We start from the raw sequence: 23,427 nt of genomic DNA on the forward strand, positions 1-23,427 counted from the left end.
ACGCTCTTTATTCACGTAGTCCCCAGTTGCGCACTGAAGCCAGAAGAGATCCAACTTGATAGGCTGATATTAGACTCTATTAACTATCCTAGGAAGCCTCAAGTCAGAAAGACATTCTTCATTCGATCTCAGAGGATTTCGGTCCCACGGTCACTGTACAGTATTCAGTGGACATATCAAGATGTAAGTGTCCTTTCCTGTTGGACACGAACACTTCATTATTTAATCTCATATAAATCCACAATGTAGGTCCCAGAATTATACAATAGACGACTCACAGTGGTCCACCCCATCTCTTTCTCTATCCGAAGGATGGAACATGTTACGTATAAACGGTTCGAATCAGTATATAAATCCTGAGCAGGTCGATCAGATGGTTCCGATATTAGACCAATTTTGGAATAGCTCGATATCGTGGACAGAGCAGAAAGGCAGTTGGGTAGAGTTGAGTTTCACAGGTGAGCATCTACCAATGACATGCAATTGAATTCAGATGAACAACAGGTTTGTTTCGAGACTAGCTGAGTCTGGGTGGTGGATCATAGGTAGCGATTTTTGGACATACGGTGTAATAGGTCCGTCATACAGTTCAATCGAATTTATATTAGATCATCAAAGCCTCGGAACGTTTTCACAAGAACAAGAGGATTTGGATTATCATCATCTACTATTCGAACAGCATAATCTGGTAGATGCAGATCATACATTGAGATTAGTGAATGTTGAAGGAGAAGGAAAGAGGATGAGTTTCGATTATGCTATTATACAGAGTGAGAAGATGTTTGAGTGAGTGACCTGGACAATCTTCCAAGTTGACTGTCCATACTGTACCTGAAAAGTAACGACATTTGTTAATTTTCTTTGGGTCATCATTCAGCAGTACGACTTCACTTTCCTCCCCAGCCTCCACGACGATTCTATCATCATCATCCGAGGCATTTTCTTCTCCTGTAGAAGCCATTGCAAATGCAACGCAAGGCCAAACTACCATCCCTCTACCGAGCGATACACCAGCACTAGCCGCTCAAATCACCTCTCTTTCCGCTTCCAGTCAAACCGATTCCACTCTCCCCACATCACCTGAAGCCTCAGCCCTATTAGCCGCAGCGGCCTCTTCATCAGCAGCAGCCGCTTTGGCAGCTCTTTCTACACAATACAGTCTATCCCAGCTGGCATCGCTGAAAGAAGTATATCATTTCCGTTGGAATCCCGCTGCATACTTCGTCGTTATCTTCTCTTCGATTGTGGTATTGGTTTTCGGATGGTTCATCATCCATACATACCTAAAGTCATGGGTCAAACGCAATAGGAGTGGCACTGGCAACGATTTGGAAACGGGTATAGACAATGGGAATGGGAAGATACGGAGCTCAGGTGAAAGGGATATTATCGATAAGATGGCTTTGAGAATTGGAAGTCCGATGAACCCTAAAAAGAATGGTCAACCGAATTTTTAGTTCAGTAGATGATGATAGATGAACTTCGTAATTTGCTGTCGTGTTTTATGTCCTGGTGACTTCATCTTGGGGTTGTATCGTCTGTCTTTATCATATGATCTTAGTACATATGTATATATGGCATTTCATCATGAGTATACTAATATACAAAACAATCCTCAGAGTTAGTCATTCCTCGATTGATCCAGCATAAACATCATGTTCAACGATTCTGCTGCATTCCTCTCTTATTTCGTTGCTGTCTGCTTCTCATCACGGGAGTTTATTTGCCACTTCGGAATACCATACCTTTCTTCGCAATATCCTCATTGAATCGTTCCTGCCACACACACATGTCAGCTCAATTCCCATCACTTAGATCAGCAACCGCCAGCTCACTACAGCAGTCTCCCCAAATACATGCTCGAAAGCCTTCTTTCTTTCTACATCGTCCATCCCCGTAATCACACGTTGAGCCGTACCATATCGACTGGTAGCATACCATGCACAGAAGATATTCAGTCCGAAATGAGTCATGAGCAGTTCTAGCTCTCGTTCCTATCCATGTCTCAGGACATGAGCTTCACCCTTCCTCCCACCTGTATACTGCAGTGTGGATTGAAACAGTAGAACTTTTCATGAGCAACGATCTACTCACATCCGGCTCATCTTCCAACCATTTTCTATCGCCATAAACATCCTGATATCCTTTCTTATCCTTCTTCAAAGCTTTCTTCCCTTCCTCATCCATCAGCCACATCAAGTTCTTCGCCACTTGACTCGCTCCATCATATGCGAAAACCATCTCTACATTTCCTATGGTCTCCCTGACACTCTTCAAAGCGACGGGAAGGAGTCTTCTGAAAGTAGCAAGCCCCTGTGGAGCATCTGTTGTGAGCGGATTGATTTTTTTCTTGAATTCTGGGTCCTTTTCCGACTTAGCGAAAGAGATCGTCTCAAAGATCACTATGACCTTCTTGAACTTCGTACATGAATCTTTTACATCTTTGAGTAATTGTTCGTAGCCACATGACAATTTAGCTAGATCTTGGAAGAGTACAGCGGTGGTAGATGAGAGAACTATGTCGACAGAGTGCATCTTATTTTCCCTCTCAAGCAGTAAAAACCCTGCGGATCGAAGTGCTCGAAACAAGGAGAGATTCTGGAAGATTGTCATTGCCACCAGGATTGGAAACGTGCCTTCTTGAGGTGAAACGATTGGATGTTCTGTAGCGTTATTATACCATCTGGGGTTGTTGATGCACGGATCAGACATCCATTGTGTCTTTTCTTCCTCCTCAAGTCGTTTGTCAACCTCATCGTACTTGCTCTCATGGTGATTCTTCTCGGACTTGCTGATGAGATCGTTGCGCTGGTGAAGAGCGAGATACCCATCGAGCGAGAACATATTCGGGGCAGCAGGTGTCTTGGATGAACCACTTGTTGAAGCCTTCTTCTTGCCCTTTTTGTCTGTATTTTCGCGCGTTGTTTTATGAGCTAGTACGATGTCTTTGAGAGACGGGTGATTAGTTGCGGTCGTCTTTTTTGTTGATCGCTGTTGGTCCCCTGAGGTCGAAGATGGAATGGATTGTTTGTGCGAGATGACCGGGGCTGGAGCGAGTTGAGAAGACTGATCGGGAGTCCTGGCGCTCGTGAAAGGCTGCGACGATTCTGTTCCATGGGCTACAGGGTGATCATTTACTCGAGACGGTGGTCGAGTCGCCCATCGAGGTCTGGACGGTCTGATAGGCGAAGCGGGATGCCCTTCATCCTCGAAAGATGTGTTTAATCCAACGATAGGCTGAGAAGGATTGATGAGTCCAGGAACAATGGTGCGGGGTGCATCTGATGAGGTCTCCCAGAAAGGAGTATCGTATTGGTAGTCGTTATAGACCATCCTGACCTTAGGTGCTGCACTACAGCATGGGCTGTCAGTGGTTCATTATTGAAGAAGTAATCACTCGACTTACTCCCAGTCACCCTAGTTCCGTCGCACATTATATCAGCTATCGGCCCGTTTGAGTTTGATCAAGACTTACCCTATTTGCCAACATACCTTCTACTCCATCAACCTCAATCTGAGTGAAGTGTTCAGGGGCTGGATAGTGGTCATTGGAAAAACTGCCGACCGAGCCGGAGAATTCTACCGTCATTGTGGCAGCGCGACCCCTTGCAGGCTGTCGTGCTGTTGGAGGAATTGCAGTAGGTGGTCATTCAGCGAGCTGTTGCCCGCGGAATAAAGCCTCTATCACTCACGCTTGCTCATCTCTCCATCCCACTGGTTCTGCGCGATATTTTGACTGTGGGCGTGACTCATGGGTTGATATGCCTTATTTGCATTTTTCATTTGCACCTGTAAGCTCGGTGAAGGTGTTTGGAAAGTCGCAGGATCGAGCCACTCCTTGAAGATAGTCTCGGTAGATTCGTTCCACTGTGGTCGATCTTCCTGGATTGGAGTCGGATCGTCCAACAGGTCATGATTCACGTAGGCATCATTATGATGGGGTGACCAAGAAGCTTGAATGTGGCCGCTGGTAGGCGACGAGATGGGCGTTGGTCCGAATGCATGACGAGAATCTTCCACATCAAAATGTTCTAACTCGTTGTGAGGAGCATACGTTGATGCTTCTGATTCGAGAACCAGTGAGTATAGGCCACGTACCATCATTTGAAGAGCACTCACCCATCATCAAGATGTCATCTCTTGGCGAGTCTGCCTCAGATTGATACTGATATCTAGGCCAATGTGGCGTATCATCTTCATAGTCTTCTCCATTGGTGTTGCCTGATGACAGAGGCTGTGCATTCTTTTGTATCGTTGTTGGCTGTATATCCCCATCTATGAAGGAATACACAAGTTTGAGCAAGCACAGGTTCATGATTAGCAGGATCAACCTACTGAACTCTTCGAGATTTTCCACACTGTAAGCCTCATATCCAATATCATCGTCTGCCCATCCCGACACACCCCTTAGCTCATCTTGACCATCCTCCCAGACTGTCATGTTACCACCTCGTGCAGGTCTAGCCGGTACATCGTTGTACATCTGATAGCTTGAGAGGGGAAACATCGGTTCAGGGACTACTTGCACCAAATCCTGACGACATACTCCATCAGATTATCATCGTCAAGAGATAGTAGGGATCCTCCTCACTTGTAATTCTTCTGCTGCTTCTTGCCATTCTCGTAAGAGGGGATGATCTTTGATACTTTCTTTCCAGTGATTCATGAGAGGAGTGATCTTGTTGGTGCGATCTCGGAGCAATGCTCGTAGGTCTCGTTCCTGCTTATGAGAGAGAGAAAATTTCAAATTCCTAGTCAAACGAAGGTTTATCAGCACACTTCTTTTCCGTACGACATAACCCGTACGGTATTCCATCAAAATCACTAACAAAGCTTCATCTTCGTCCACCTTCCTCTCCTCTTCAATCTCATCATCCACTTGATCTAAAGTACTGAACTTTCCTTTCCCACCCAGTTGGGTATAGCCCGAGGGAATCACTTTCTTCCCTGCCGAGCAATCATGCGTTCGCTTGATAGCCTTCGCAGTAAGCATATACTCCTTGGGTCGGAGATAGGATGGGAACGGGTTTTCTATGACAAGCATCAGCAGTCAAGATCAGTATTCATACTTCTTCTATATGGGAAATTGATTATTGATCATTTACCAATAGGTTCTGTCATAAATTTGTCCGTCGAGAAGTCCTTCAATCCTCGTTTATGATTGTCTTGAATGTGATTGCAGAATTCCTGGACTTTACGAGGGATGGTAAGTGGTTTCTCGAGATCTTGAAATGGATTATTGTCGGTAAGTCCCAGCAACTTCGATATAGATGTGGAAGTGGTATCATCGTGGTCTTCCTCAGTAATTTCGAGAGTGCTGAGCTGTTGGAAGATCTATGAATCATTTGATTAGCCGGCTGCACGCAGGAGGAAGAGAAAGAAAGTTATCTACTCTTGTGGTATGATGTTCGGTCACGATGATGTGGTCCTCTCCGGGACCCTTTTGCTGTCTCAGATATGCTATTGCAGCCTGCATCCTGAGGTGCGTCGAGGAGCGAGTCGAGACTGAGAAAGAATGATAGAAGAGATGTGGGTGACAATTGATGGAACGAAGAATGGAAGCAGGAGAGCAATGTCGAATATGTGAGATGAGAGGAATGAGAAGGAACCTTTGGACGAGGTGGGTGGGTGGGGGGGGGTCTGTGCGTCAGGTGAAGAGCGTCACATCACACGTCATCCCTTCACTCCGATGCATCTCATAGACATGCAGACGTAGAGGGGATATGATCATGATCGCAACCAGGCATACTTTCCTGCTCTATATCTCATCACCCTCACCCACCCACCCCACAATCAACCAGAATTCTCTCTCTTCCCTTCCCTCTCATCCTCAACCAATCCAGCGCTTCATTAATCTTCTCCAACTCTACCCATTCCCCTCTTCCTTTCCCTCCCCTCGCACCATTCTCTTTGCCCTTCCCTCCCTTTTCAAACACTCCTTCCTCCTCGAGTATAGGCTCAGGGGCGACACGTACTCTCAGAGCAAGCCAATTCCAACTTTTGACTTCCCTTATCCACTGTTCCAGATCGGATAATAATCCTATGGCATACATTATACCTGGATGACCAGTTTTGGCAAAACCCAACAGCGATAATTCGGAAGATAAGGATAAGAGGTCCTTGCGTTTTGTGCTTGAGAGGAGGTGATGGGATATTAGTAGACAGTGATGAGGTTTGAGTGAAGTGTCGTTGATGGGGACCGGATCTTGGGAAGGTGATATTGTTATGGGTGGAGTAGACGAAGGTGCCAGTAAAGGAAGGAAGTGGATACTGAGTATCTGATATAGCGGATAGCTACGATATACTCTCAGTCAGATGCTGTTATATTATATGCTTGGAACGATGGTATGTATTTACTCACTCTTCTTCCTCATTCCAACCTTTCATCTTTTCTTCCACCCGCTCTTTCCATCCCGAAGCTTCCTCTCTGCCCATAGACTTGCTCTTGACTTCTATCTGCACTGCATCTTTGACTCTGTAGCCCTCGTTTACGTTGATATGCAGTGACAGTTTACAGTCTTCGCTGGTTATATCAATCACTCTAGGCCACGATCCTGACTCTGAGGAGGTGAGTCGTTCAGTCGGTAAGAGTGATGATGAGATCAATGCGAGTTCGGTGTCAATGTCATCGTGTGTTGCCTTGTCGACCATGGTCTATATCGTCATGGTATCCCATACAATGGGAATTCATCGATGCGACTGAATCCATCTGGATCCTGTTCCCTTCTGCTCATCCTCATCCTCATCATCAACCTCATCAGTTTCGTCATTTCCTGATTTCTTCGATCCACCACCACCAAAGCTAGTTCCGACGGAAGATCCGCATTCATTCACGTGATTCGCATCATGAGTCGAAAACAACTTTACTACTCGTCAAAGATAAGAAAGAGCCCAGGTTGATATCATAACTCCAATCTACTCATACTTCAAAGGTCTTTCAATAACCTGGTCACTCGGCGAACCATCCGGAGCACTTACAAGATGCCTCCTTCCCTCCCTTCTCCCTCTTCGGTCACTCGAGCAGCGATCACCCTCCCCATCCTTGCTCGTGCCGCAAGCACCACCTCAGCCGGGACAGCCGTCACACCCAACAAACCCCCTCCATCTAAAGACCATCATGTACACACCTACTCTCCCGAGGCATTTCCTCTAGGATACACCGTCTCCTCTACTCACGCTGGAATCAAGAAGAAAGCCGGTGCTTTAGATTTAGGTATATTGGTCTCAACTTCCGACACTCCTTGTTCAGCAGCGGCATGTATGACTCGAAACGTCTTCAAGGCTGCTCCTGTCACAGTCACTTCTGAACTGCTCCGAAATAGCAATGGTCGAGCCAAGGGATTTATAATTAATTCAGGTTGTGCGAACGCAGTAACGGGTAAAAAAGGTTTAGAAGATGCTTGGTCAATGTCCAACACAACCACTTCTCAACTTCCTCCTTCTGGTGCACAAAGTGATAAAGAGGGTACATTGGTAATGTCAACAGGAGTCATTGGGCAACATTTACCCATTTCATCGATATTAGATAAAATTCCAGAATTAATTAGAACTCTCGATGATTCACCTAAATCATGGTTAGATCTCTCAAAAGCATTTATGACTACCGATACGTTCCCCAAACTTCGTGCTAAAACATTCAAGATTGGTGATAGATTAATTAGAATGGCAGGTATAGATAAAGGTGCAGGTATGATCGCACCTAATATGGGACCTCCTCAACCACCCCATGCGACGCTTTTAGGTGTAATTGCTACAGACGCAGCTATCAAGCCCGAAGATCTTCAAAATGCTTTGAACTACGCTGTTGATAGATCGTTCAATAATATCACTGTAGATGGCGATATGTCGACGAACGATACGATCTTATGTCTGGCGAATGGTGCTGCTGGGTCAGCGGAACATGGAGGTAGAGAAACGGAAGAGAAAATGAAAGAGTTGACGGAGAAAGCAAATCCAGAGGAATTTGGGATATTCAAAGAGCAGCTGAGAGAGTTTGCAGAAGAGTTGGCTCAGTTGGTAGTTAGGGATGGTGAGGGTGCGACCAAGTTTGTTACTATTCGAGTCAAGGTGGGTTTGAATGTCTTTCCAGCATAATAAATTATATTGGCTGATCGTATTGGTTGGTTTCTTCTGTAGGGCGCCCCGACATACGAAATCGCAAATGCTGTCGCTAAATCCGTAGCTAACTCAAGTTTGTTCAAGACTGCGATGTATGGCGAAGGTGAGTGATACTAGATCAAGATCCAATGCTGCCAAGCTGACTTCGGACCTGATAGATGCCAACTGGGGTAGAATTCTTTGTGCTGTGTAAGTAGCTCTGACATCGATACTGAGGGTAATGCCTTATCGACATAAACCTTTCTCAAAGTAAATCATGAGCTGATATTCTTCTGATCCCGATACAGCGGCTACACCCCTCTTTCACCCAACCCAATCTCTCCAACATCCGTGTCCGTATCATTTCTCCCTCCCGCTGCATCCTCAAACACCACTCCCTTGCGATTACTCACCAATGGCGAGCCAGAACCTAATATCGATGAGGCTCGAGCTAGCGAGATATTAAAAGAGGAAGATCTAGAGATTGAAATTGATCTTGGAGATGGTAACGAGGAAGCAAAAGTTTGGACATGTGATTTTTCACATGAATATGTCACGATTAACGGCAGTGTGAGTACGAAAGTTGGCATTGTCATCAGTTTGGGACATATAGGCAGAGGAAGAGGAAGGATGGATGTACGACTGATCTTGCATTTGGTCTTCCGACGTAGTATCGAAGTTGATCGAAGAGATGAAAAAGTCAATGGAGATGAAGTAGGTAAAAGGAGAAGGAAAGCAAAGGAGTATTTCACTGGTAGACTTCAATCCGACTCATACATTATATAGATATTATGATCATGAATATTCTTGAGCAGGTTCAATTTAAATCCGAAATGCTACATTCGATAATCTTGAATTTCATGAGCTCAATGCCATGAGTTGTTCCGTCGGAGTGATCGCCACACCCTTGTACGTCATCACCATATCCCATCCCATTTCATCCCTGGATTCACTCGTATTTGTTTGAGCAGTGCGAAAAAGTGACTCATACTCATCCAATACTCTCAACCCTTTGTCGTCAATCCTTGGTTTGATGACTCAAGGGCATCAGCCATAAGGCTACCAACCTGTCAGGCTGCTTAGCCCCTCAACAAACGATGCCAGCAATACCTCAACCAACTTCTTCATCCCGAGCCAAGCACTTCCACCCTCCAGATCCAAATCATGCTCCTCGAGACCTATCATCCCATCGACCCAGTAATGCTCCCATCCCTGAACCATCCCCGAAAATCGTCTCTTCAAAATCGCATAGGGAACATCATACACCTCGACGATTCATCGGTCCGATCCCTCAGAAAACGCTCAATTCAAATGAAGTTGTAGAGAAGAGAAGGAGATTAAGTGAATTGAAGAGAAGTGCCATTTCCCATTTGCCCTTATTCGGTGAAGCCAACGGTAGCAATAGAGATGGGACGAGTTTCATAGGATCTAACTCCCACGGGGAGGGGGATGAAAGACATCTGATCAGGGAGGCTGCTAAGCGCATCAGGATTAGGAAGAGAGATAGGAATGGTGAAGAGTTTGAACAACATTTGGAACTGGATTTAGAGACTCCCCTTGAGGATGAATCGAAGGGAAAGGCAGGAAGTGAAGGGAAAGGAAAGAATATGTGGTCAGGTGAGAGTTTCGATATAGGAAGGGAATTCTTAGGTACAATAGTAGATGATCAAGAAGAAGAAGAAGAACCACCACCGTCTAAATTGACAACACAAGAAAAGGGGAAACAGAAAGAGATGGGAAAACCTGTTAGACCTACAGTATCAACACGTACAACTCAAGATTCGTTCGTCACTGCTCGAACGGAATTCACATCTGTATCTACCTCCGAAGGTAACACTTCGAAATCGACCTTGACTCTAGACGAAGGAAATGGAGATGTGGATATAGGATATCAAGTGACTCCTCAACCTTCTCTAGGGGATATTCCCGATATAGATCGGGAAGAAGGAGAAAGAAGCAAGATGAGGAACTCGCAATCATCTTCTATCCAGCCTCTCATGTCTGAAGATGCCATAACGGTAACATCAACGAATCACATTATGGAAGAACCGTCTACCCTATATACTAACACGATCAAACCATCTCTTGAGAAAATAACATCTAAAGAAGGTATATCAACCAAATTGAAATCGGCATTGCGAAAACCATCTATGGTCAAGTTAGATATCACCTCAACCAAATCTGCTCAAGCAAACAATTCATCTTCTTCACCTGTATTTGCGGTAGATGTAGGTAAACAAGGCAAATCGAAGAGTGTACAATTCCCCATAGATCCCACTCAGCCCAATTCGAGTCTAAAAAGGTTAGGCAGACTGCGAGAAGGGAATGGGAGTGTACAAGGTGATAGAGATCCGGTACATCCGATGGAAGTACTTGAACGAACTGGTGAAGAAGCGGAAGGAACGAGTCATCAAGCTGTCGAGAGTGCCTTGGAGGAGGAAGAAGAGGATTGGGAAGAGGTGAAAAGGCCTGGAGAGGTGATATTGAGAGGTAAGTCATATATGCTCTTCTTTGTTATACCTGTCTTATGACTTGTACATTCCCAGAGGCTGTGAGGTGTAGAGAAGTAGCTGAATTTAAAATTATGTGAATACAGATCGAATGATTGTCAGAGTCGGATATCATAGGGAAGATAAGTTACCAGGGTTTGACGAAGCCGCTCAGGTGAGCTATACTTTGCTCTTCACTTTTAGATGTCATCGATCGGCTCTCAAACCACAAATATCAAAGAGATTATCTAAGCTCACACCTTCCTTGATCCAGCGCCGAAACCCTTGTGCTCGACTTGACCCTCTCGAAGAGTACATAGTAATTTACCGCAAGAATCAAATCGAGTTATATTCCAACTACACCTACCCCTTCCAAGAGAAGATCGTAGGTCATAAACATCTGGCATTCGTCATTCCACTCTTCCCTCATCGAACCAATTTATCCATATTCAACCCTGAAGACGTCACTTTATGCTTGACGACGTCGGTGTATAAGCTTCAAGATGATGTGTCGTACTTGATGAGGAGCAATACGAGTCGGTTAGGGGATATACGTAATCGGATTAAACAATCTAAACAGATCCAATGGCTCAAAGGTCATAACAAAGGTAGTCAGGTATTCATACTGAAGTTGGGTGAAAGATCAAGATCTTTAGATTGGTATTGGGAAATATGGAAAGAACTGAATACAAATGGTGAACAAGGTTTACCTGATAGGTTCGATATTCAAATTCCATCTTTATCAACTTCCATTAGATTGTTTACGAACCCCACTGGAGATGAGGAGTATGATCCACTTGGAAGTACCGGTCAACTAGAGAGATTCGAGAAGACCAAAGTGATTGATACCTGCTGGAAAATGTTACTTGACTCTGATCTGAATGTCGAAGACCTAAAGAGACAGAGTGAATCTGCTTCGACATCGAAAGGGCAATTGGATTTACAATTGGTATGGAAGAATCAAAAGAATGGGAATTTAGATTGGGTAGCTTATGGTGATACGGTACAAGGTAAGAAAAGAGGTTGGAATTTATTATCTGGTTTAGCAAGGGCACAGGTGAGTGACAATATAATCCATTATTCTGCTATCCCATCGCACATGGACGATATCCTTCTACAGTAAAACATGCTGATTTGTCTGGTATTGGAATAGGGTGAAACTACTTGTCGTGATTTACAATTAAGGTCTGCAAGACATCGACCTAGCTTGACCAAGTTGGAAGATGGTACTTCACTTGAAGAACCGCCAGGTATAGAAGGGTATCTTACGAGACACAAAGATGGTTCGACAAAGGAACAAGTGTATATCTCGTCTCATGATGGTGAGTGTGCTACATCCAATCTAAGTCTTCTATCCCACATCGTCGACCGTCCTGCTACAACCTACTAAACGTCATTTGAAGTACGAGACATTATGTCATGATCTACCCTGCATGAGCTAATTTGAGTGATTGAATACAATAGGTAACATCTTCGTAGGGAATATGAAAGAAGCTCGACCACCTCTCCCACCTTCCAAAGAAAGTTCAACTCCTTCTGAACTATTTCCAGAACTATACAAGACTTTCATCGATGAAGAACATCGTAGAATGGCTAGTTTCCTTGACCGTTGCTCGGGATGTATCGACTTAAGAGATATAGTATCTATCAAGATCCTACCTGATAAGACCAAACACCAACTCCAACCCCAACCTTTGAGTTCAAGATCGGGATCGACTGGTTCACAAGGTGGATATAATCGGATAGACACAGATGCAACTGCGACTACGACTGGTTCTCAAGTGCAACAGGAGCCATACGGTAGGACGTTCGAAGTTGAAGTCAACACCGGTGGGAATGTCAGACTTGAGGCTCAGTCTTCTGAACTAGCCAAGGAATGGGTAGATAACTTGAGAGGGTTGAAGAAGTATTGGGAGAGAAGACATCGTGTTGAGTGAGTTTCACTACACTTATCATGACTACTCATGTTCATTGACTGAATGTGTTGTTGGCTGTACTTCATGTTCATAGTGCCAGACAACGCATGGACGTTATTACCCTTCATTCTCGCGAGAACCCATTCACAGGTACGGAACTATCGAATGAATCGGATGACTTTCTCTCTGAGGTATGGGATTGGTGTGTGATCAAGGGATGTAGGAGTATAACCGTATCTGGGAGGTTGTTCTTGAGGAAAGATAAATGGGATAAATTCAGGTTAGTCTTTTTAGATTCTAACACGCCTTTCTTTTCTTTCATACTGGCGAGATATGTACGTGTTGGTTAGAAAATTGACACACCGGTGAATACTGATTGCTGATTATTGACTTTCAATTCAGATCCAAGTATATCGTCCTCTCCGGCGGGACTCTGATATCTTTCAAAATCAAAAAGAAGAATGCGTTCCATACGAGAAAAAAGAGGTATCCCTTGTTCGGGGCATACGTAAGTCAACTACTATACTTGCACCGAGAATTATCACTGAATCCGATGTGTACAGGTTTACTCAGGCATGCTAGCGCTAGATGAAATACCCTCTACTTCATCATCGGACGCATTCACCTCGGAATCTAGAGTGTATCAAGATGGTCTTCAGTCATCGGACGGTGCGGAAGACACTACATTCTGCGTCAGGTTGACTAGCCCTTCATCGTCCAAAAAGGAGAAAGGCTGGGGGAAGAAGGTCACTCAACCTTGGGAAAACCAGGATCTGGTCAAAGATCAGAACTTCTTACCTTCTGATTTATCAAAGAAACCGAGTCAATTGTTGATCTTTCGGGCGAGATCCAAGGTGAGATATTTCTACCTATGGATAAGTGGAATGTGTTTAATATTGATGTTATGAAATTACGTACAGCTCGAAAGGGATCGATGGGTCTGGGCGATAAATGCAGAGATGGAAAGACAAGTGAGATCACACATAAAACAAGAAGAGATACTGAGAAATTATGGGAACGTACCTAACAGGTGGTGAAGCGATAATCAATGGTCGCGTCGTGGGAAAATGGGCGAGAAATACCTTGCATTATTACATTATACCCTTTATGTACTATGAAATATGTTTGTTTCACTTATGTTGCCATGTATCGTTTATGATGATTTGCAGAGCATGTGTTGGTTTACATTTTACATAACTTAATCAAAAGGCATGATTGTCGAGGACAAAATAACGTAGAAGTTATGTCTGGCATAAGTTTTGACCTGAGGTTCTATTTATCGGAACTTCAAGAGCTATGATTGGTAAGAATTTTAATTGTGACTCCAATGTCAGTATGATCCTGTATAGCAACTTGCATCATGTGACCAAGCGATTGTTCATCGTCATCATAAATTCATCTCTCATCGTTACCTCATAAGACTAAACTACTCATACAATCGTCACTCTCCTACCAAAGTTGACTATGGACTATGGAAATGATTCCTACCGTCCCTGAGTCAGGGATGACCTAAGCCATTTGAGGTTCCTCCTCGACGTCGCATTGGAGGTTCTCTCTCTTGACGTAGATTCGAGCGTTGTCTTGCATGTGGACTTGTTCGGGAGTCTGAAAAGGAGAAGTCATGTCAGCTTCGTCTTGTACGATATATATAATCCGAGTCGAGGAAGACTTACTTGATCACCTCTGAGTCTGGTGACTCCTTTACCAGAGTCTTGACCACCACCGGAGGTCATTCCACCGTGTCCGGGCTCGTCGTCTCTTCGTCGATAGAGGAGGAATCTACCCAGAAGGTATAAAATTTATCAGTTTCGGTTTCAAGCAGTGTTGAGTTTGGGGAAGGATAGGATTGATGACATGAGATTAGAAGTCAACTCACTCGAACTCTCTAAGAGGAGTCTCGGGTTCTCTCTCCTTTTGCCATTTTTGGAAGAGGGTTTCGAGTTTCTCGTTCATTCGGATGGAAGACTTGAAAGGTCTGTTGTCGCAGACAGGACGACCATTCTCGACTCGTTTGATCTCGTAGAGCTGACATGAACAAAGTATAATCAGCATGACCTGCCATCGTTGAACAATGTAGATTGGAATGAAGAGAAAGAAGGTTGTACTATATGTCTTCCATCATTCATGATGAAAGAATCTATATAATCGTACATTCGAAGTTATATGAGAAGGTGAAGTGGGTTTTGGTGTTGGATGAGGAAGGCCAAGCAAGAGATCTACTATACTCACAGTGACGGTGATTTCTCGGTTGGAAGACATCTTGTAAAGTTTGTTGAGTTGGGTTTTGGTTTTGATTTGAGAAGTTTTAAGTGTTTTATATTTATTATTTTTGTTGGTGAAGAAAGAAAAGAGAAAGAAGAAAAGGTGATTTCGAAGGTTGAGATGAGGGGGTTTATATACCTTTCAGATACCTCGGTCTCGGTCGACCATCGACTCGAAGAGGACCAAGACGGTGAGTAAAATTCTCGAGGTACTCTCGTCTTTGACACCCTAAACGTCATTTCCATCATCAAGATAGCGCTGGTCATTCACTTTAGATCCCTTTATACCGAGTTGTCAGCTGATTTCTGACATTTTACTTTTCAAAGGAGGGTCAGTGGTATCAGAACAATGTGGTAAGGAAGGGGAAAGACGAGAGGAAGTCAGAAAAGATAAGAGAAATGATAAAGGAGGCTTAGCTCGTTTGGCTGTTCTGCTAAACTTTGATTTATGGGTGTATATGATATTTTGAGAAACCCCAGTCTCATTGTTGGTAGTCGGTGCCTGTTGATCATTCCATGTCCTGGTATCAGAATCTGCCTTTGAACCCTGAAACATCATCAGTTGTTCAAGGATGTTTGAATTCTTAGCGATATAGTCAGCGCACAGACCTCTAAGAAGTGATTTTGACTTCTTCAATGACGTATTGGCCTTCAGTTGACTGCATTCGGTGTTCCGACCTACAGATATCATCGGTTTCCGAAACAAGACTAACGGTAGCGTATCCGGTGATGCGTATTCAGCGAAGAGAATGACTTGCGATTACACCGTACATGTGTCAGATATGTAGCTTCAAAGTCCTTGATGTATATGTTCACATTTAATACACTGATCAGGGTAAAGAGTTAGTGGAACTAAAAATCCCTCTAACACCCCTTGTTTGGTATGACCATCTACTTAAGATTGTCACTCACGAACTCGATGATAGGCTATCCTACTTACAGTATCATCTGCCTTTCGGTGCTCTGAAATAATCTATCTTATCTGTTTTACGTTTATAGTAGATCCTAACTCCACTTTTCCAACGTAATGATTCGGGTGTCTGACACGATCGGAACCACAATCAGATTACCTTTCAAGAACAGAAAATAGGAAGACCAAGGAAGAGGGAAAGATGCTGAATGATGAGTGTATATTCACCTGATGAGAATGCAATGTAGCTGGTACACGTACACCACCTGATCCTTCTTCTTTATCCGTTGAAGGTATAGGTTCTCCAAAAGGAAACTCTACCCATCTATGTATAAAATCCTATAATTCAGTTTTATCCATTTTCACGCATTGTGGACCTTCTTCCATACGGCCCATCTATGCTCTCATAGAGCTGACTTACTCGAGATCTTCCAGGGGTACCTCAAGCCCTAACGATTCATATATTCGCTCAAACACATCACCTAAGTTTTCCTGCATACCTCCGCTTATCGATCTGGACGGACCAATTATCATTTCTCCATCTTCACCAGGAGTAAGTTCGAATACCTAAGGTATATATATATATATCGATATATCAGCACATTGGAAGGTTTCTTCACCAAATCCCTACGTTTCTCATATCTGTTGAGCAGAGGTCGCAAGGGCAGGAGAAGGAATGTTTGAACTTACCGTCATTTCCATATCGTCCACTCCCGACATGACCCTACTGCTTATCGGCGCTTTTGATCCTGTTCTTCAGCCTGAAAATGGCACGGAGAGTGATAACTTATGACTATTTGGGACGAATTGTGATATGATGATACGAATTTACACAAGAGTACCAGTTCTCATGGAGCAACGAAGGTCTCCTTGATTATGCATTCGTCCATACAAGAGACTAGCAGAAGTGCCACTCCCCCATCACGTCAGCTCAGAAATAAGGTTCACTAATCAAATAAATATCCGAGAGACCACTTGACAATTTTGAGGAATGTTTACGTGTGTGCTGTACGTACTATACGAGGAATGTGGTTACGCACGAATGATGACTAATTAATTGAGGCAGTATTCGACCTTTGCCAATAGGGGAAATGGTAATGAGAAGGAACAAAGACAAAAATGGACGAAGGAAGAGTCATCATGCTGATGTCAAAAGCGTGAGACCGTAGTATAGTCGGCACAAGGTGGAAGCATTTCTCGTGATAATTTGTGATTGGTGGAAATGACAAAGTTCCGTATTGGCAATCTCCCAGACTTGTAGATGTGGCTCTCGTATGTATGTATACTGAGAGACGGAAAGGGGTGAGATGTGAGATCTCATGCAAGTCTGCTGATTTGGAGGAAGATTCAAAGCGTTCCTTAACAAGATCGAGCTTTTTCGTCCTTGGCTGGGTCTGGTTGATATATTTTGATGACATTGTCACGACTTCCTTCTCCTAACTTGCTCATTCATACTTACATCGAAGCACCAATGAGTCAGAGGTACACTGGATAATGACGACTCAGATGACGAGCGGGATGTGGGAAGGAAGACAGAGTCCGGTGATGAGAGGTAAGCTCTGTCATATCCTTGGTGCTCCTATATATCCTTAATGCTATATATATTTCGTCTTTTGATCAGCTGTTGGACGTTCAGAGCATTACTTCAACGATATATCTTCATAAATCGCTATATACAACTACGCAATCTTCATACTCAGTCTACCAGTCGACCCAGATGATTTCATCGTCCACAGAACCTCGACGAGTCTAGTCGAGGTTATCCGATGGAAAGGTCGGCCTAGTCATCAGCCTTGGAATTCTTCTCGTGGTGGTGGTGATGGTGGTGCTTGTTCTTCACCCAGAGGGGAATGGTGTTGGAGAGCCCAAGGGATTTGGGGGACTAGGGAAAGAAAAAATCATCAGCTAGAGCGCAAATCGATATCCAGAGGAGAAGTGTGATGAAGGGATATTAGACAACGCTTACGTCCTCAGGCTTGACGATGACTGGGTTATTAACCGGACCAGGACCGAACCCATCGGGAATAGGATTGGGGCTACCGAGAGGATAGAAGATGAGTCTGTCAATCCAATCAGAGTCAGCGTCGGCTTACCACCACGCTATACGGGCAGGATGAAGGAAAGAAATTGAAGATCGAAAGGGTAGTCAAGCTCACTCGTAACATTCGAGAGGTTCCTTCTTGTCATTCTCATCATGCCATCTCTTGAAGATGACACCGAACTCTTGATCCCACGCCATGACGGTAGAGTAGGTGGAAGGCTTGTTGTGATCGCCTCCGAGGATATGAAGCTCTTTGGGTTGCTCGTGGATCTAGAGCACCAATCAAGTCAGGTCAGCCGGTGGCAAATTACCGATGAAGATTATGCAGCGACTGCTCGGTGAGAACTCACTTCAATCTGGACTTCGAGATGAACTTCACCCATTATGATCTATTCTATGTGATGTATGATCCTATAAAGTATGTTGGAGGTAGGTGTGATAGGAGGAATAAGACGGATGAAGAAAGAAAGATGAAAAAGGATAGAACGGAAAGAAGGAGAATGGTGAGTTCCTTTATATGCATGGACTGGTGTGGGTATGGTCCAGTATTAACATGTGATTATGTATAGTGTAGTGATCGACTCGACACGTACACGTCATCTAGACTAATACCATCAATGTTCAGCGTGATGTAACCGGGCAGATAACCGTATGACCGTGTATTGTGTTTAGTGTGTATACAGTGCACTGAAATAGATTCAGAATCACCACCATCAACATCGTCAGACGCACGGTCATCTTTCCAAAGGACGTGTAAATCGTGGATGGCCCCATGCACCGACCGACTGACCGAAGGCGATCTCACCTTCAGCACAGCAACAACAGCATACAGTCTTACGAATGGAACGAAGAGTACGACGACTGTCTCAGCAACAATAAGCCTATCCTCATCGTGAAGTGTGTCACGACACTTCACACTGCAATCTTTCGATCTCTCACCTGTATCCAGTATTTGAGGCGGAAAGATGTGAATTATTGGAATGTTTCAACTCAAGATCAATTTCTTTCTGCCACTCTCGTCTCGGTACTGCATACCACAAGATTGGATTCTCACAACGACACGCGGGAGCGCTATCAGGCCAATCATATTCGAAAGGAGATCAAAAGGTATGGAGATTGTGCTCCTACTGACTCAGCTTCGCCCATACTCCACCGCTGTGCTAGAAATCAGAGACAAGGTGGATAACAGTCTATCTGACTGGTACATACCGAAGCAGGTATGGTACACAGACGCGTGGAAGCGACAATACGCCTGGTGTCGAGAATACAATATCCATTCCCCTACGGTTCTCCCTTCACGCGTTGTATAAGCGTCACGAGTTGAAATTCTTAAGTTTGGAAGGGCCACATATAGTCTGTACAGATAAAGTGGATGCATGCACATGTTACAGTTCTGTCTGATTATGAAAATAAATCTCACAGGTGAATGAACCGAATTACCCAAAGAATCTAAAAAGAAACCTCAATTACTATGAATGTGATTTTATGTGATGTAACGAAAAGTACCAAAGAATGTATCTTCAAAACCATGATGAACCGTTATTCTCCTTAAAAATACATTTATGCGATATTCATTATCCCGTTTTCTTCACATCTTCACCCTGCTACTATATTAGATTGTCGCTCGTAATGCGTTTTCCCCCGTATTTCTGATCACGTCCGTTTCTTTCCCTCTTTTGTGAGTATATCATCCTTAATAACCGTCTGGTTCTCCATCTCTATGATCATCACCATCCCCATCCATCATCCTATACCTGTCCCGATGATCGTATTGATCCCTCTCCCTCTCTCTCCTGGAGCTAGAACCCGATGCAGTAGGCGAAAGAGGTTTGAACGCAGTTTCCGTCTGAGAGCTATAAGGCAGTGGTGTGGAGCCTCGACGTGAGCCGATAGGCGACTGGGGCTCTATTATAGGTCTAGGTAAGATGACCAAATTCCTGGCGAATATGGTGGTTCCGTTCTGGAGATTGACAGAATATGGGGTCTGTGAACAGGATGAGGTAAGGCAGTCAGTATGACAAACACAAAAATGTTCAAAAGGTATCAACTTCTTGCAAGGAGGGATAAATTACACTGTCAAGGTTGTAAGAACGGTGTTGGAGGGTAGGCTAGTACTAACCTGTTCTCCATTAAGCTGCTGAGGCTCATTCTGTCCTACTGGCGGTTCCTGAGATGGTATAGGATGATTGTATGGATATCGTGCATAGCTAGAAAATGGAAACGCGACATCAGTGTGTCCTCATTCAATGGCTAACATGATAAATGAGATGACTCTAAACTCACAACCAAGAAGAGAACGGTACATCCTTCTGCCGTTCGTTCTCCCAAGCCTTGAAAAGCAACGCAAGAGGTAGATGTAGTTCTAACATATATGGGCCTTGAGGAGGTGATAGGGTTGCCTGACCATCTGCGTTGAAATTATTGATTTCTCGTATCTGCAAAATACAGTAAAACAACGTCAGTAATGTGATCCAGTAGATGAGAAGGTAGTGAGGCAAGTCAATACATCTATCCAATCAGTTCGTTCTTGTGTCTATTCAACGAAGAAGAGCAATGACGCTCGGTTTCTGGAAGAGCCATACTGGGTTGAATTAAACTCACCCATACCATTGTCTTCTCCTTGGACTCTACCCTCTCATATTTACTCTTCCTCTTTTTCAGCGGTATATTGTCGTCCATCTTTGAATTTCTCGAGGCTGTACAATGTCACTTCGAAAGGTGCTGGTGCATTCGCGAACGCTCTGTATGTTGTTGAATATGATTCGACACTGCCACTGGGATATTATCGTGTCCAATATTATCTATGGTTGACAGAGGGCGATGATGAATGAAAAGCTGAAGAGCATAAGTTGTATCCCTGATGATAGTATCTTATAATCTGTCGAACTCTTAAATCCCTCTCTAATACTCGGATATCCTGTCATGAGCTCGTCCGGAAGAGAGGAATGTTTCGGTTGAATGGCGGTTTGTCGAGTTGACAAGTTGACTGTTCCAATCGAATATTAATGACTGCCATTGGGATATTGCGATTCCAGGGACCTTCTTCTAAGTAGGTCAGGAACGAAAAGAATGAGAAAAGGGAGGAATAAAGCTTAAAATTCCCTCTGGTCGACAAAGGCGCTTTAAATCCTTCTGTTCAGGTATCTTGAGGGTCGGTGAGGACGTCGAGGAGTATGGTTTGGATGATGGCGAGACTGACTGGCAAGGTGTCAACACGTCGAGAGAAGAGAGAGAAGTCTGTAGAGAGTACAAAATCAGTCTTCTCCGGTTTTAAAAAAAAGAGGTCTAAGCGTTTGTGTATAACATGAGTAAGTTGACCATCACCACTATCTGGAAGTGTACCACTCTACTCACCATACAGTACGTGTATGTAGTAGTATCCTTCATGCTTACACCGTACCATTATCGCCACATTCCTTGGAATTCACTGTCCTATCACGTTACCGTTACTCCCTATGATGGTCATTCTAACCCTGGATGCCATAAGAAGTTTAAAAGCTTATATGACTAAAATTGATTACGAGTGGAGAGGTGAAAATGAATAGCAAGAGAATTCATGGTCCAATAAATGAATCACACAACAAAAATTGATAGTGAAAGAACGATAGGTCACAGATGAAGATCAAGCGAGTGAGAAGACAGTAATAGTGGGTGAGATACGTACGGTTCCCATCTGCATTTCAATCAGAATATATGAATCTAGTCCGCAGCATCAAAGAAAGAGTGAGAAAGTAGTGGGATCTTTTTGGAGAGATGTCGAAATTCGTACCTGACTGTATTGGGTGTTCTCTGAAATCTTCTGCCCCTGCCAATATCGATTCGTACGTACTATTTCTTATGATGAATGGAAATAAAAATCACTGCCGAATGGGTAGAGGACACGTTCGGCAGGGCAGGTCAGGTCAGGTCGTATGACTGTCTGCTGCTTGAGCTTGAGCGTTAGGGTCAAACTTCTAATTCACTTAAGCGACGGAGCCCATGTGATGATGCGGATGGTGCTGGCCTGTAGGACGAATGAAAGCTATTGTTAGCATCAAGATCCTGGGTTTGTAACCTTTGTCAAAAAAATGACGATATGGAACGTTGCATGTCTCAGCTATAGGAGTAATCGCTTGTAAGATTAGGTACTACATGCTGACTCATCAACAACATTTCGGCATCTAGCTATAAGCTGATGATGATGAGGAGGAGGAAGTTTTCGCTGAATCTGTGCTGTGCTGGACAAGAGCAGGACATGAAAATGGGCGGAGGTTGCAGTATGAGCTCCTGGAAAAGGGATATCGGGTCACCGTGAACAATGTAAAGGTTACGAGAAGAGTTCCATCCACGATCTCTCTCATGACGATCTTAACGGCTGACAGTGGGAGGCTTGCTCCTCTGATTATAGCGAAATACAATTCATGAATGACTGATCCATGTGTAAGGACTGTGCTCCGAAGATGCCATCACGAAACAGAGATGTCCGTCGAGTCTCTGGTGACGAGTCGAGGTCGTTTTTGAGACAAATGCAGGAAGAGTTGCTTGTATATCACAACGCTATGTATATGTACCCATACCTCACGCGAATGCAGCAGCAGAGCGTGAGGGAGGACGTGGTAAGGCAGTCATGAAGAGGATTGACCAGACTTGGGTGTCGACTGATCTGCCTATCTCATTCATATTGACAGGCAGAGGGAAGAGAAAAAGCACGGAAGACGACGGCTACGTGAACTTTTAAACAAGCAGAAGATCAAGAGGTGAAGAAGAGGTTACTGTAGTTCTATTTATGACATATGACATGATGATGAGTTACCTGATCCATGAAATCTCAACACGAAGAGGATGCCTTAGACCGGATGATGCAGTCTCGACGAGATTGCAGAAAAGTCAAAGAAGTCCCATCTTGATATTCTTACAAAGCAGGAGATCTACACATGCCGAAGTAAAAATGATATGTCTCTCTAATCTGATCTGACTGATCAGGAGATAGAGTGGATAAATGTCTCAAACCAGACGAGCGTTTAACTCGAATCAACCGAGACGTTTTTTCAAAGATAATAACAATGGCGAAGAGATTGTCTGCATGTGACAGCATGCAAGTTGCATATGAGATACTATAAGATCTTGTGATGTGTGGAGACAGATGTATATAGGAGGGGTGATGATATAAAGGAGCATATCGAGGAATGCATTGGAAGACGTGACCTACCTTGCCTATTCCCTCCTTGTCCAGCTCAAAATCTGACCTTGATTATCTCCTCGCCTACCAGTCATTCAATCAATGATCCACAACTACATCTATGTGATTGTGTAATCGGTACCGCGTTCATTTGAATGTACAGGGAGCCTCGCGAAGGAGTTAAGTGAAGGTGTCAGATGGGACGAACCATGTTGTCGAGGCAGCCGAATTAAGGCAGGTACTGATTTGCATGGTCGTTTCACAAGATTGGAGGGCGGCCCTGGATCGTTGGAATCATGAGATACAAGGGAATTTGGGGAGAGCCATTTGCTGAGGGATGACTGATAGACGCTTTCGATCGTACAGTAGTATAGTCAATAGCTGCGAGTTGAATGGAACTGAGGGATGATTTTAGGATTCTGGGAGTGAAGGTGAGGGAGATGGCTGATGCCTCGTTATCTGCATATGATAATGATGGTGAGGACAAGGTATGGACCGACAGGTGAACAAGAAAAAGAGGAAGTGAAAAACGAAAAAAAGATCGCCGAATCAAGA

The 23,427-nt window shown here is 44.0% G+C and overlaps 9 protein-coding genes across 9 annotated transcripts; 3 read left to right on the forward strand and 6 right to left on the reverse strand.

Annotated features, from left to right (window-relative positions):
* Positions 1 to 319: 319 nt before the first annotated feature.
* On the forward strand, positions 320 to 1,457 carry I203_102226 (uncharacterized protein; the record flags this gene model as incomplete). The annotated part of the gene is made up of 3 exons (XM_019146731.1): positions 320 to 458; positions 546 to 786; positions 878 to 1,457. 3 exons carry the CDS (start codon positions 320 to 322, stop codon positions 1,455 to 1,457), a joined length of 960 nt encoding a protein of 319 aa, XP_019004264.1.
* A 262-nt stretch (positions 1,458 to 1,719) lies between these two features.
* Positions 1,720 to 5,476, reverse strand: I203_102227 (uncharacterized protein; the record flags this gene model as incomplete). Its single annotated transcript, XM_065517050.1, has 12 exons — positions 1,720 to 1,776; positions 1,836 to 1,994; positions 2,095 to 3,352; positions 3,407 to 3,417; positions 3,476 to 3,621; positions 3,693 to 4,064; positions 4,120 to 4,275; positions 4,336 to 4,534; positions 4,592 to 4,751; positions 4,830 to 5,031; positions 5,106 to 5,334; positions 5,393 to 5,476. 12 exons carry the CDS (start codon positions 5,474 to 5,476, stop codon positions 1,720 to 1,722), a joined length of 3,033 nt encoding a protein of 1,010 aa, XP_065373868.1.
* A 298-nt stretch (positions 5,477 to 5,774) lies between these two features.
* On the reverse strand, positions 5,775 to 6,651 carry I203_102228 (uncharacterized protein; the record flags this gene model as incomplete). The annotated part of the gene is made up of 2 exons (XM_019146733.1): positions 5,775 to 6,294; positions 6,362 to 6,651. 2 exons carry the CDS (start codon positions 6,649 to 6,651, stop codon positions 5,775 to 5,777), a joined length of 810 nt encoding a protein of 269 aa, XP_019004266.1.
* Positions 6,652 to 6,981: 330 nt separating this feature from the next.
* Positions 6,982 to 8,883, forward strand: I203_102229 (arginine biosynthesis bifunctional protein ArgJ, mitochondrial; the record flags this gene model as incomplete). Its single annotated transcript, XM_019146734.1, has 4 exons — positions 6,982 to 8,067; positions 8,137 to 8,221; positions 8,277 to 8,307; positions 8,406 to 8,883. The coding sequence occupies 4 exons, from the start codon at positions 6,982 to 6,984 to the stop codon at positions 8,881 to 8,883; spliced, it is 1,680 nt and encodes a 559-aa protein (XP_019004267.1).
* Positions 8,884 to 9,194: 311 nt separating this feature from the next.
* On the forward strand, positions 9,195 to 13,539 carry I203_102230 (uncharacterized protein; the record flags this gene model as incomplete). The annotated part of the gene is made up of 10 exons (XM_065517051.1): positions 9,195 to 10,587; positions 10,694 to 10,761; positions 10,861 to 11,643; positions 11,740 to 11,908; positions 12,051 to 12,284; positions 12,369 to 12,519; positions 12,597 to 12,782; positions 12,905 to 13,010; positions 13,066 to 13,356; positions 13,423 to 13,539. The coding sequence occupies 10 exons, from the start codon at positions 9,195 to 9,197 to the stop codon at positions 13,537 to 13,539; spliced, it is 3,498 nt and encodes a 1,165-aa protein (XP_065373869.1).
* A 472-nt stretch (positions 13,540 to 14,011) lies between these two features.
* I203_102231 (uncharacterized protein) lies at positions 14,012 to 14,761 on the reverse strand (the record flags this gene model as incomplete). Its single annotated transcript, XM_019146736.1, has 4 exons — positions 14,012 to 14,107; positions 14,176 to 14,281; positions 14,379 to 14,527; positions 14,732 to 14,761. The coding sequence occupies 4 exons, from the start codon at positions 14,759 to 14,761 to the stop codon at positions 14,012 to 14,014; spliced, it is 381 nt and encodes a 126-aa protein (XP_019004269.1).
* Positions 14,762 to 15,707: 946 nt separating this feature from the next.
* On the reverse strand, positions 15,708 to 16,393 carry I203_102232 (uncharacterized protein; the record flags this gene model as incomplete). The annotated part of the gene is made up of 4 exons (XM_019146737.1): positions 15,708 to 15,803; positions 15,902 to 15,998; positions 16,095 to 16,240; positions 16,364 to 16,393. The coding sequence occupies 4 exons, from the start codon at positions 16,391 to 16,393 to the stop codon at positions 15,708 to 15,710; spliced, it is 369 nt and encodes a 122-aa protein (XP_019004270.1).
* A 1,060-nt stretch (positions 16,394 to 17,453) lies between these two features.
* I203_102233 (uncharacterized protein) lies at positions 17,454 to 18,097 on the reverse strand (the record flags this gene model as incomplete). The annotated part of the gene is made up of 4 exons (XM_019146738.1): positions 17,454 to 17,555; positions 17,640 to 17,733; positions 17,830 to 17,984; positions 18,065 to 18,097. 4 exons carry the CDS (start codon positions 18,095 to 18,097, stop codon positions 17,454 to 17,456), a joined length of 384 nt encoding a protein of 127 aa, XP_019004271.1.
* Positions 18,098 to 19,407: 1,310 nt separating this feature from the next.
* I203_102234 (uncharacterized protein) lies at positions 19,408 to 20,393 on the reverse strand (the record flags this gene model as incomplete). Its single annotated transcript, XM_019146739.1, has 4 exons — positions 19,408 to 19,698; positions 19,834 to 19,921; positions 19,998 to 20,149; positions 20,316 to 20,393. The coding sequence occupies 4 exons, from the start codon at positions 20,391 to 20,393 to the stop codon at positions 19,408 to 19,410; spliced, it is 609 nt and encodes a 202-aa protein (XP_019004272.1).
* Positions 20,394 to 23,427: the final 3,034 nt, after the last annotated feature.

The sequence above is a fragment of the Kwoniella mangroviensis genome (genome assembly GCF_000507465.2).
Source record: "Kwoniella mangroviensis CBS 8507 chromosome 1 map unlocalized Ctg01, whole genome shotgun sequence".
Taxonomy (NCBI): domain Eukaryota; kingdom Fungi; phylum Basidiomycota; class Tremellomycetes; order Tremellales; family Cryptococcaceae; genus Kwoniella; species Kwoniella mangrovensis.